A 13,528-nucleotide genomic window follows, 5' to 3' on the forward strand; every position below is an offset into this window, starting at 1 on the left:
TATAAGACGTCCAAGTGTCTTTTAAACAAAAACGTATTGATAAGAAGAAAAATATGATTGAAGAGCTAGTGCTGCTTGATAAATCGGTATATATGAATAATTTAATATCAAGAGGCATGTGTCACACGCTAAGCGTCGCTAAATATATTTACAATAGAGATCGCGGTTTTTTAAAGAAAGTTATGTAAGTATTAAATCATTGATATACCGGTGCATTAAATGATTCCAACTTCTGTCTTCTATTCTTCCTCTTGTTAACACGTTTTCAAACAGTTTCGCCTTAATTGTGTGGTTGTATGACATTAAATAATGCTAAATATCTGAGTGTCAAATTAGCTGGCAGTAAATATATTTACAGGCTATAACAGCGTTCCGGAACTCACCGCCAGTACTGAAAATCTGTAGTTTACTCGTACGGAATATTTATAATAAAGTTGTGGTGGTTAACAAAAAATACGCCTATATTTATTTACCGCGAACGCGACTCGGCATGAGTGTTAGTGCGTGAGTGAACAGGGAAAATTCGGTGCGGCGGTAGACGCAACAATATAACCTTACAATAGTTGCAGTTATCACAATTTTACCATAATTTTTAGTTGTCTCTACTATAATTTTGGTAACTATGAAGAAAAGGGGCTTCCTCATCGATTTGACTAAAACTCCACAATTTTGTGTATTTTGATGCGTAAAATATAAATCTGTAAGTTAAAATTGTCGCTCTTAATTAGGAAAAAAGTTAAGTACTAAAGTTGACAATTGCGTGGTTAAGATATTTGTCGTACCGACATAATGTAGACGCACATGACCATGCGCAGACATAAAAGTGTGCAAAATTATAAATGTGGTGTAATAATGCAATTGAATAGGTCACGTGACAGCTGTCTGATAGATAAATAAAAAATATAACAATTTGAAATAATTTTTTTTTCTTTATCACAAGTCATTGTACATCTCATTACATTAAATGTTATTACAAGCCAAAATGCAACTGCATGAGTTTTTGGCAATAACTCGCGATAGGGAAAAATTAATAAATTATTTAATCAAAACTAATTTGATAAGTAGTGAAATACATTGTCCAAAGTGCAATAACAATTGAAAAATAAACAGAAGTAACCTTTTGTTTTGTTGCCAAAAAGTATTTTATGAAAAAAATAAGCATAAAAAATGTGTGAAAAAACAATGTGCCTTTAAAGAAAGTTCAAAACTTGATACTTGGTTTATCAAGTCTAAATTGAGCTTGAAAACGGTATGCAGAATGACTGCATATTTTATCATGTTAAGACCTCCTCGACAAGACTTCTTGTGTACAGAATTAAAAATTTCTTGTTATTCGCTTGTTGATTGAGTTTCTTTTTGCCGAGAAGTAAGTATAATTTAATACAATTACCGGGTCGACTCTCTTATTGCCAATTTCTTTTGTTGTTTCTTATTAATACATTTCATACATTAAATATATTAATATATTAATGTTATGTTGAGTATTAGTAAAAAAAAGAATTTTACTTTATATACCTCAAGGGGCCTTAAAGGGCGTTTTGAAGGGACGTACCCAACTTTAACCTCCAATTCATCCACTTCCTTACTGTTTTCTCCTTTGGACCAACGGTTTAACGTCTCTTCCGAAAGACGGAGCCCAGTTTTCTCTGCATCTTGCATGGAGGGGCGCAGTTTTTTCGGAAAAAAACCTTTCCATGATTCATGGCTCTAGTGGACTCGAACCTGGTTTCTCAGATTACGATCGAGTCTGGCGCTCTACCACTAGACTACACCGCCGCCCTCGTTGAGTATTAGTATATTGATATGTTACATATTTGTAAAATTTATAATATAAAAAATGCTATAATGAGGAATAAGACCAATATACGAGCATTAATCGATTAATCGAACAAAATTTAGTGTATCATGACACAGTATGTCTCTATGGTTAATCGATTGCGTTTTGACTTCTATATATGTTAGCACTTAATTTCGCTTATTGACAAATCTGATAAAGTCCGAGTACGGTACGAAACGTCATATTAATATTTCAATAAAACTAGATATAATTTGAATTTATTGTTACATCGATTAATGCTCGTATATTGGTCTTATTCCTCATTATAGCCTTTGCTTTAAACGAGCGAAAAATAAGTTTCTTATTGTTAATATAAAAAATGTTATAGGTTTGCCTATATATTGGGCTAAAACTAATACTACAAAACTTAGAAGACTCAATACTATCGTCGAGATAGATGAAGCAAAAATCGGCAAGAGAAAATATAATCATAGCCGTCTAGTTAAAGGAAATTAGATCTTTGGTGGATATAAGCGCAATACACGCAACGTTTTCTTGTGCCAGTTCCAGATCGCACAGAAACAACTCTTCTCAATATAATAAAAGAATGGATCCTACCTGGGACGACGATAATGTCAGATTGTTGGAAATCATGTGACTGTTTAAGCAGAGAAGGCTTCCACATCTGAATGTGAATTACTCCATAAACTTTGTAAATCCAGATATCGGTAAATATAAACAGTTAAATATATATAGTCTTACAAATTAAACAATGTTAAATGTAAAAAAATGTAATATTATATTTTTATTTGTTTTATATATGCAGGAGCCCACACTCAACACATTGAACGCATTTGGAGAGACGTAAGAGCTAATATCCCACTGTATACAAGCGCGCTGTATACTGACACGCTTTTCACACTTAGTGGGATATTTAGCAAAATCTTTTTTCAAACGCGCTCATAAATATGAAGAACGTTTGAATAGTTTTCTCTGTGCGATTGCGGAATTGTATCCACCAAAGACTAGTACGAATGAAGCAGATGTCTTGGAGGCTGAAACAAGATAAATTCAAGTTTATTTACATTTGCTAAACTGTGTTTTAAATTTTGCACTTGCTTTAAAGACATTGTTTTTTCATATACTTTTTATGCTTATTTTTTTTATAACATACTTTTTGGCAACAAAATAAAAGGTTACTGTTGTTTACTTTTAATTTGTTATTGCACTTTGAACAATGTATTTCACTACTTATCAAATTATTTTTGAGTAAATAATTTATTAATCAACATTTCAAATTGTTATATTTCTAACTAACCTATTACATATAGTTGTAAAAGCATACAATTTTTTATTTACTGTTTAATATATCAACTATTCTCTGTTTTAACAAAAAACATAAATTATTATTTTATTTTTTTTGAAAATATGCAGTTTTGTTGTATTGAATATGCTATAATATATTGATAGCCCAGTCACTGAGTAGGTTCGAAGTTGCAAAAGGTCAAGAATTGTTTACACTTGGAAATTTTTTTCATTTTGAGGTCCTAATGAAAACCCTAAGTTTGTGACCTCGGTGTTTCAAACAAAAGTTGTAGGAAATTTTATGCTCTACAACATTGTAATAAATATTTTTGCTCTAAATTGCAGTGGAAACAAGATATTTGTGAAAAACCGGATTTTGACGCGATTTTTTCAAAATGGCAGCGCGAGCGGCAGCTTACCGAGGTCGTAAATTTGGGATTTTTATTAAGACCCCAAAATGAACAAAATTGCCAAGTATAAACAATCTTTGACTTTTTGCATCAAAACGCCTCATTTGTCTCCATTGACTGGGCTATGAGTTAAATGGTTAAAAAAGATAATAGAAATAGAGTTTTTATAGAGTTATGCTTTTTTAAAGCAGAAAATAATTGGTATATTAAAAAGTCTTTATAAATACAAAGTATAAATACAAAGTCAAATAATAGTACATAAATATGTTATGCTATAATATTTTTTTATTATAAACGTTTATTGATATTTATTTTATTAATTATTTTTACGTGGATTAAAGTTCAAATCTAATATTTCTTTAAAGTATACGCTATAACTGTAAACACGACTACGTCGATTTTGTCCGAGTTCCTACAAATTATGAAAAACATAAATAACACTTATTTAATATAGTTATTAACTATAACCAAAAGATTTTGCGATTTAAATAAAGAAACTTATCTTTAATATTGCGTTTTCTTTTGTTTGTGTATGCACTATTTAAGGGGGAATATACACCTAAAAAACAAAAAAAAGGTAATTTTTGGAATTTTTTTCAGGGGAACTATTGAAATTATCGGGTCGGTGTTTTTTGTAGTTCAAAATATACAGTTTCAAGAATGTTTAAAATTTTTTTTATTAAAAAATGTTGCAAATTCACGGAGTACTGGAGTCGTCTACGGAATGCCGTAAGAAAAATGTTCCAAAACTAAAAATATCGATTTTTTACAAAACGGCGGGCGCTTAAACTCAATGTAGTGATCTTGAAAACCGCTACATTGAGTTCAAACGCCTGCCATTTTGTAAAAAATCGATATTTTTAAAATCGGCTATGATAAACCAAAGCAGATAATAGTATCTATTTTCATTTTCTGTTTGATTTTTTTGTTTTAAATGATTTTTGACGGAGCGCCGCTGGGCACCGTTTTTTTACGGTACTGCGTAGACGACTCCAGTACTCCGTGAATTTGCAACATGTTTTAATAAAAAAAATTTAAAACATTCTTGAAAGTGTATATTTTTAACTACAAAAAACCCCGACCCAATAATTCTAAAAATTCCCCTGAAAAAAATTTCCGAAAATTACCTTTTTTTTCGTTTTTAAGTGTATATTCCCTCTTAATGTAAATGTTAAAATTTCATGTAGAAACTTTTCTAAAATTGCATTTAAATATGCAAATCGTTATCATACGATTATGATCTGTCAAATTTTTCTCCCAAAACATTTTTCTAATAAATTTTGGCCATGTATTTGCATTTTCAACTACGTCTTGTACCGCAAGCCAAAGATTATTATTTATTTGTTCAATTGAATAAATGCAAAAAAGCCGCATATCTTCAAAATCAATCGTGATATAATTAAAATAAGGCGCCAGACTATTAGGAGAGATTGATGCCGTTGTACTGCACTATTACTGTAATTTCTTGCACTTTTACGTCATGCGCATAGTCATGTGCGTCTACATCATGTCAGTATGACAGATATCCTAACCACACAACTGTCAACTTTGGTACTCAATAACTTTTTTGCTAATTGAGAGCGACAATTTTAACTTATAGATTCATGTTTTACGTACCAAAATACACAAAATTGTGAAGTTTCAGCCAAATCGGGGTGAGGAAGCCCCTCTCCTTCACAATTATCATAACTTTTAGTTGTCCTCCAATGGGGACAATGTTTTTTCCAGAGAACACTTAGACGTCTTTAAGACGTCTGGAACAAAATGTTCCAAAAAAATTCTTTTTTTATTAAAAATTAATAAAAAGACAGTAAAATCATATTTTTTATTTTTTTAAAAAACCACTCATTCAACGTCTCTTTTAAATCATGCAAGAAAAAAACTTGTTACAGTTTGGTCGCTGATCGAACAGTCATCATCATTTCGCAGAATGGTGCAGCAAGAGGCGGTGGTAGTAAGGAATGCCGTGAAGCGTTATGGAAAAGGACAGCCGGTGCTCGACTGTCTGAATATGACGGTTTCACGGGGTTCCATGTAAGTAACCATTATTTATCATGTCAATGCAAAAGATTTAATCGTTTTCGCTATCAATTTCCGTTTTGAATAAAATTGTAAACGAACAATCCGAGTTTTTCCAAAAAAATCGAGAAGATACTCCCTATGGAGAGAAAGCAATGCAACAAAGATTGCATTAATAATTAATAATTGTGATTACTTGCGCGTTTTTTAATGTCATTCAGCATATCTTTTGCGGTAACCTGATACTAATTTCTTCATCTTTCGATATATGTTGGAAATTGCTTCAAACTGTCGTCACACGCACTTTTCCGCGTACATTTATTTATTGCTTAAATTGTCGTTGCTTGCAAAATGCACGACAAGATAATTGTATAATTTTTTAACAAATATTTAGATAAGAAAATATTTCGGAACCTATCAAAATTATTAGAATATTATTTAAAATTTGTGTCTAATTTCTAAGGTAATTTTATTTATACATGGTTCTGTAGTAACGCTTCTCTAATCGCTAGCCAAATACTCGTTAATAATTCGTTAGGATTAGGACTTATGTGAGAAAATAAAAATATGTTAGTGTCAGCGTTGTGTAACATTAAACATATACGCGCGCACACATATGCACAAATCTCAAGGCGTACTAGAAAATTAATAGACGGACTTGATTCTTGATTCATAATTTCCGAGCCGAAATAAGATTCTTATTTCAATGCATGAGTAATCTGTAAAACTCGATATCAATAACAATTTATAAGACTATATATAACTATTAGTTATATGATCTTAGTCATATAACGACTACACGTGCAAACAATTTGCACGTGTCAAAAAATATATGTTTTCTAGTAAATAAATCTCAAAATTCTCACATCGTATTCTTTTTCAATTCTTTTTTTGTCTGGAATTAAAGTGTCCTGGTAATCATTTTTTATACTTTTGTTGATATTTCCGCAGATCTAGCCGTTGGCAAGATGACCGCTTCTAGAATCTCATCTATCACTGAGCCGCTAATTTTATCTTCATTCTCTTATTAAATAGTATATTATGCAACACGTACATGGAAAGTGCCCCATTACGCACGCTACGCGTGCGTGATAGACCACTTTCCAGGCACTTGCAACATAAAATAGGGTGTGTAAGCCGTGCGTAAAGATGAAAATTCCCAGGTGCGGAGTTTACGCACGAGCCGAAGGCTTGTTACACAAATAACTATTGTACAACTAGTGGGAAAAGTGATGGTCGATTCTGAATGAGTGTGAAGTTGGCACGAGCGAAGCGAGCGACCATTAGGTACACTCATTTGGGCTCGACCACTCTTCCCACGAGTTGTTCATACTATTTTTTCTATAATAACAAGAGCGTGAAACAGGCCGCTTTTAGCGCTTGTTTTACAATTTCATTTCTCCACTAGTTAAGAAATGACTCCATTTCTCAACGCTTACGTCACGATTGCGAAATGGATCGTTTTGCTCACTCAAAACAAGCGCGAAAAGCGGCCCATTTCACGCTCGCGTTAGGAAAATAATTATGTTTGTCAGCAATTTCTTTTGTTAATATTTGTCTATTTCTTTTATTATATTCCTCGTTTTTATTCGAAGGGACGAGAAGTGTTCTTCGAGTCTTCAGGATGTCCTTTACGTTTATCAAGGATCCATGCATATCATCCGTTCCCATAAGTTTCTGTTAATCAGTCTCTTGCAACGTGTCTATAGCATTCTCACTTGGCGAAATTGAGGAAACACTTTCCAGTTTACTAAACCGTTCTTCATTTTTCTTGTCGTGAGGAGTACCTATAAATTTTTTTTACTTCTACGAGAAATTTCGATTTTTACAAGATTTTTATTTCTAAGTGCTTTTATTTTAAAAAAGAATGTATTATTAATGATAGAATTATCATCTAGCACGTTAAATTTTTGATTAATTGGAATTTTAACAGTAGTAGGAATTTTACCCTTTCTGTAAAATTCTGTAAAATTCGTAATTTATTGCATATCCCCGTAGGGTTCGCAATCTAGTATCCAATACTCTTCTCCTCTTACTTTAACTCTTTGGATCAACGGCTTAACGTCTCTTTCCGAAAAACGGAGCCCAGTTTGCTCCTCACAAGAGCCTATCATGCACGGAGGGGCGCAGCTTCCGGAAAAACATTCCATGTTTACATGGCTCTAGTGGACTCAAACCTGGTTCCTCAGATTACGAGTCTGGCGCTCTACCACTAGACCACACTGCCGCCTCAGTGGGAATTTTACCTTTGATATCATCTTTGTTACGTTTTAATTATTCCGGCTGATTCATAACATGTGTTTCTTCTGTAGGTGTGATATAATTACTCCGAGTATTTTTCCAAGATTTATCTTTATTTTTTTCAGTCTTGTTAGTTTCATTAAGATTTCTTTTATTCTGTTCAAAGGTTTCTTCTTCAATTTAAATTTTCAGTGTTTCTTCAGTGTTCGAAATAATGCCGCTTCTATCTTCCGGAATTTATTTATTGTCTTTCGATTACCCGTGCTGTTGATTATCTGCTAAATTGTCTAAAATAAGTTCAACTTGTCTTTGTAAATTCAAGAGTCTCCATTCTGAGATGTAATCGAGATTATCGTGCAATTGTCGCCATTTCATATAAAACGATTTGATGACCCAGAATATAGCGTGTTGAACCGACTTGGCGAACTCAAGAGACAACTCATTTCTTGAGAGAAATCTCTCCATTTCCAATGCAAATTCGGGGTTAGAGAACATCCAAAACAATAAAAAATTGTTTTTATCGAGACTCATTGAATCCTGATACTCTTGGAGTACATGACGCAAAATTTCATAGTCAATTGAATTCTGATGAGTTAGTTTCTCATTGTAGTTATCACGTTCTTGCGTTATCAGTAATGTCACGCGCGGCAAAATATTTTTAATGTCACTTCCAGTCTGTATAAAAAATGTAAAGATTAATTATTAGCAAATAAAAATATAACAAATAAAAAATTAAATTAACATGACAATTCAATTCTTTGATATTGCTAAGTCACGATATTGAAGAGTTAAATCTGCAAAAATCTACTAAGATGTTTACGAAAAATGTCGTAATGCTGTGCTCTTTGTGACATCAGTGTTACACACGATTTGGAGATAAGTGTTTTCTTCGGTAAAGATTTTCTTATGTATATAGGATTATTCGTCACGTTAGCTTCGAAATCACTTTGTCGAAATTTAGGTACCTCTAAAAAAGATCAGATTTATTAATTAGAAATGTTCCTCTACTAACAAATTCTTTAAATGTACAGAGTTAATTATTTTCTTAACAAAAACACCGAGATCTCCATTTATTATAAATTTAATTCTTTCATTGCATCAATCTTTGTAACATTACATTTCAAATAAAAAATTTCTTAAAATAAAAAGTATCTAAAATTAATTGAAAAATATATTTTTATTATTTATTCTCTGAAGTTTAACCCGACAAAAACTTTTCTTCTTTGGCCGCTTATAACTCGAAAATTATTTGATACGTCGATGTTTTTGCTAAGTAAAAATTTGCTGTAAATTGACCAAAAAATTTGTTATTAAAAGGATATTTAGTGATTGCATCCAAACATCCTGAATATTAGAAACAATTAAGTCAATTTACTGAAATACCTAATTCTGTTTAAGATCAATTTCGCCATTAATCTCGATAACTTTCCTTCCTAGATTGATTAATTATCAAATAAACCCGCGGTTTCTCCATTTCTTGTAATTTTTTGATCAACTCATCAAGATCATCGTTGACGTTCGATTCGCTCGCGTGCAGATTGATCAACATCATGTTGTCACGTATCATTGGTATCGATCTTTGGACCGGCAAGGAGAAGAAAACTCCTCCCGCGAGTAACAGGATTGCGATGATACTAATGATCAACATGCCGCAGCGAGACTGAAACAAATTGCGGGTGCTTGATGATTTCATCGAGTTGCACAATAGCGATCTATCATCTTTCGTTCTTCATATCGTGATTTCGCGACAATCGCACAGTGGTACCTAAGAGAGCTCTTTGCAATTTCTTAATTATTTCGGAGAATGGAATAATCGATTTGTCAATCTTAATTGACATTTTAAGATAAGTATATAGATATTTAGAATATATTAAGGGAGGTTTATATGGGCATGTTAACATTAGATAGGTACTGTTAAATATTTTCCACTTTTCCTCAAAATTCTAAGGTCTCCGTATTACGTGATATCGGACGCATATTGACGTCGCACAGATATATCTGATCTTTCTTTGGACGAATTTTCGAAAATTCAGATTCCATTCACTTATCACTGTGTGTTGTTAGTAGTCGACCGCTAATTGCTTTTGCCAACGAGTGCCCTCAGATTGTGTCCAACACTTTATTAACGAGTCGCGCCTGCCATCCATCAGACTAATTACAATACCTCGAGGGAAACCATAAATCACCATTGTTCTTCGATGAAGTACGAACGTGGGTAGATATAAAGTTGGCAGATAAGTCGGGATTTCAAAAGGGAATCCATACTGGAGAACGATTATGAATCCGTTTATCGTGAGATTAAAGGACATATTCGCGATTTTATGTGTTCGAATGTGTCGTGTAAACAAAAGTAAAATCTTTCCTTAAAACAGATACGGACTGTTGGGGGCCAGTGGATGCGGCAAGACCACGTTGCTGTCCTGCGTCGTCGGGGTTCGTTATCTCGACAGCGGAGAGGTGTGGGTCTTGGGGGGAAATCCGGGTGGCAAGGGCTCCGGAATTCCTGGGCCTCAAGTGGGTTACATGCCGCAGGATATCTCTTTGGTCGGAGAGTTCACCATGAGCGATGCTCTTTATTACTTCGGCAGGATCAACGGACTTGACGATGAGAAGATCGGTAGAACATAGAATGTATATGAAAAGAGCACTTGCAGTCGTTGCACGCGAAACATCGCGTAAATTCTGAGAAGTTTCAGTTTTATTTTTAAATAAACGTTTTTCCTATTTCTATTTTAAATTATTTATAAGATATCTCACTATAAAGTTATTTCGAAACAACTATAGCTTTTTCTTCTATTATTTTTAAGAGACGAGACAAAGGTTCTTTTCGAAGTTGCTCCAACTACCCCCAGCAGATCACCTGGTGAAGAATATGAGTGGAGGTCAACAAAGAAGGGTTTCTTTTGCCGCCGCATTGATTCACAGTCCCGAGCTTCTGATTCTAGACGAACCCACTGTGGGCTTGGACCCAATTTTGAGAGAGAAGCAAGTAGATTTTGCTTTTTTTTAAGTGCGATGAGCAAAGAATAATAAGAAAATGTTTGGACGTACCTTTTCTTTGCAGCATTTGGGGTTACTTGATCGAAATTACGCAAAAGGAAGGCATCACTGTTCTGATCACGACGCATTATATCGAGGAGACTAAAAATGCTAGTAAAGTGAGTCTCCATTAGTCTTTTCATTAAATTAGTCTTGATAATAGCTATATAAAAAAATTGCTAGAAAAACATTCTATAAGTTCTTGAAACGAAAACTACTTAAAAAAAAATTTTTTCGATCAATGACACACACACACAAATTTGATCGTACTTAATAATGTGTATTTTCAATCCTACGCAGATCGGTTTAATGAGATGTGGTAAATTGTTGGCGGAATCGCCGCCTCAGAAATTACTGGAGCAATTTCAATGCTCGTTCTTGGAGGAGGCTTTCCTGAAACTATGCAAGGGTCAGAATGATGCGATCATCTTGAATGAGACTCAGGAATCCAAGGCGAAAGATACCGGTAGCGGCAGCGAACTGATGAATCAAGACCGAGATAAATACGAACAAACAAAAGTATATATAAAATTATGTTTTATATAAAATTATGTTTTTATATAAAATTTTGTAAATCTATTATTTTATAACACAAATAAACCGAATTGTTAAGGGAAACTCGGAATACAAAACGGTTTCGAGACGTAAAGTTTCGCGATCGAAAAGGTTTAAAGCGCTACTGGCGAAGAACGGCATCCAATTTCTTCGTTATTACGCGTAAGTACTTAACTTATCAGTAATTCAGAAGAGATGCACTTATCAACAAAATAAAATTGCAATTGTTTCAATTCCGAATGTTGCCACTTCCTTTTAAGTCTTAGTAGTGCAAGTCAAATTTTTTAAAATATTAACTTGTGTGCATAGATGTAATTTATATATTGTATAGATTGCATCTATGCACACGAGTCGCCATGCTATCTACCGCAAGGTGGTGTGTGAAAATAATAGAGCTCTATCATTTTCTTGCCACAGAAAGAAAAAATAATTATTTTTTGGCTCGCGATCTTATATCGCGATTGCTATTCATGTACGCACAATTCACACGCAAAAAATATCATTCTGGTACTAAGAAAACCAATTACTCCATTTTAGTTCTCTTCTTTTAAGTAGCTGTTATCTTTACAAAAAATGTTTTTTTGACAATAATCTTAAAATACACTCATCACTCTTTTTACTTAAAACAAATAATATTCTGAATTTAAATTGTTTAATTCTTTAATTAAAAATATAAAATTAAAACAAAAATTCGATTTGCTTATTATTTTGACTTTTTCTTGATAAAATTTTATAATGTTCTTTAAAGGAGTATAAATTCTGTTTTCGAGTACATGACAAAGACTTTTTATAAAATTTGTGATGAGTACATTTTAAGATTATTATCAAGAAAATATTTATTAGGGCGGCAATGTGGTCTAGTGGTAGAGCGCCAGACTCGTAATCTGAGGAACCAGGTTCGAGTCCACGAGAGCTATGTAAACATGGAATGTTTTTCTGAGGGCTGCGCCCCTCCGTGCAAGATAGGCTCTTGTGCGAAACAAACTCCGTCTCCGGAAAAAGACGTTAAGCCGTTGGTCCAAAGAATTAAAGTGAGAGGAGAAAGGTAGTATTGGATGAGAATTGAATAAAGGGTTGGGAACATCCTTATAAAAACGCCTTGCAACCCTGACGGGGTCAATAAACGTATTTATCTTTATCAAGAAAAAATTCTTTGTTAAAGATAACGAGATAAAATCGAAAATTACAATTATGTACATAATATAAATTCAAGAATTAAAATTGTGTACATAAGTAAAATTCGGGAATTACAATTTTGTAGATAATTTTAATTCCCGAAAAATTTGTCATAACATAAAATAAATTCGGAATTAATGTTTTGTCTAGACATAATTTTAATTCTGCATTTTCAATTATAGCTTATTAATAATTCGATAAATTATAAGTATGTCTAGACATAATAATAAATTCTTTTCTTTGAGTGTCAATTTAATTTGGTAGAATTTTAATGATGGTATTAAGGTAAAGGTACCAATACCCGGACGTGTACCTATATCCGGACACCTTTATTATTTATAAGTATAACGCGAATTAAAATCAAAGATAAAAGTATTTTTTTGTGTAGTTTAAAACTTTAGTTATAATATCTAAACGTTTATTTCCATAAATTTATATTTTTTTAAAGGTATCCAGACACAGGTACATGTCCAGGTATCGGTACATTTCCTACGCTTAAGTGTCCGGGTATTGGTACCTTTATATTTATCTTAAATAGCAAAACGACGTGCCGTATACGTACACGCAAAAGATTATCATTCTAGTGCTAAGAAAACCAATTACTCAGTTTTCTCTTTTTTTAAGTAACGATGATCTTTACAAAGAATGTTTTCTTGATAATATTACTTAAAATAATAAATAATATTTTAAATTCTAATTATTCAATTCTTCAATTAAGAATATAAAATTAAAACAAAAATTTGATTTGCTTATTATTTTGACTTTTCTTCGATAAAATATTATAATGTTTTTTAAATAAGTATAAATTTTTTTTCGAGTACATGATAATGACTTCATATAAAATTTGTGACAAATACATTTTAAATTGTTCGCTGCAGATCAGCTTAAGTCGCCTTTAAGTGATCCTTATATCTCACGTAGCACAGTGGAGAAGGCAACGAACATAATTTTATTAATCTAACTTAATAAGTATATATATCGTGCACATTCTATCCTTGGTTCTATA

At 32.7% G+C, this 13,528-nt stretch overlaps 1 protein-coding gene across 9 annotated transcripts in view; it reads left to right on the forward strand.

Annotated features, from left to right (window-relative positions):
• The first annotated feature begins 217 nt into the window (after nt 1-217).
• The window catches only part of LOC112462196 (ABC transporter G family member 20-like), a 21,213-nt gene continuing 7,902 nt past the window's right edge, over nt 218-13,528 (forward strand). For 5 of the 9 annotated variants that reach the window (XR_003041636.1, XR_003041635.1, XM_025027828.1 and 2 more), the window contains exons 1-7: nt 218-616; nt 5,385-5,526; nt 10,125-10,369; nt 10,560-10,737; nt 10,817-10,910; nt 11,092-11,310; nt 11,405-11,508. Coding sequence is in view for 7 of the 9 variants with exons in the window: in XM_025027828.1 (XP_024883596.1) it covers nt 5,423-5,526; nt 10,125-10,369; nt 10,560-10,737; nt 10,817-10,910; nt 11,092-11,310; nt 11,405-11,508 (944 nt within the window). In the remaining 2 variants the exon portion in view is untranslated. Of the gene's footprint in view, nt 617-5,384; nt 5,527-10,124; nt 10,384-10,559; nt 10,738-10,816; nt 10,911-11,091; nt 11,311-11,404; nt 11,509-13,528 lie in introns of those variants that run through there. The other 4 variants (XM_025027829.1, XM_025027830.1, XM_025027831.1 and 1 more) reach the window with 4 other exon arrangements.

This window comes from Temnothorax curvispinosus, unplaced genomic scaffold (genome assembly GCF_003070985.1).
Source record: "Temnothorax curvispinosus isolate PA1 unplaced genomic scaffold, ASM307098v1 QBEX01012057.1, whole genome shotgun sequence".
Taxonomy (NCBI): domain Eukaryota; kingdom Metazoa; phylum Arthropoda; class Insecta; order Hymenoptera; family Formicidae; genus Temnothorax; species Temnothorax curvispinosus.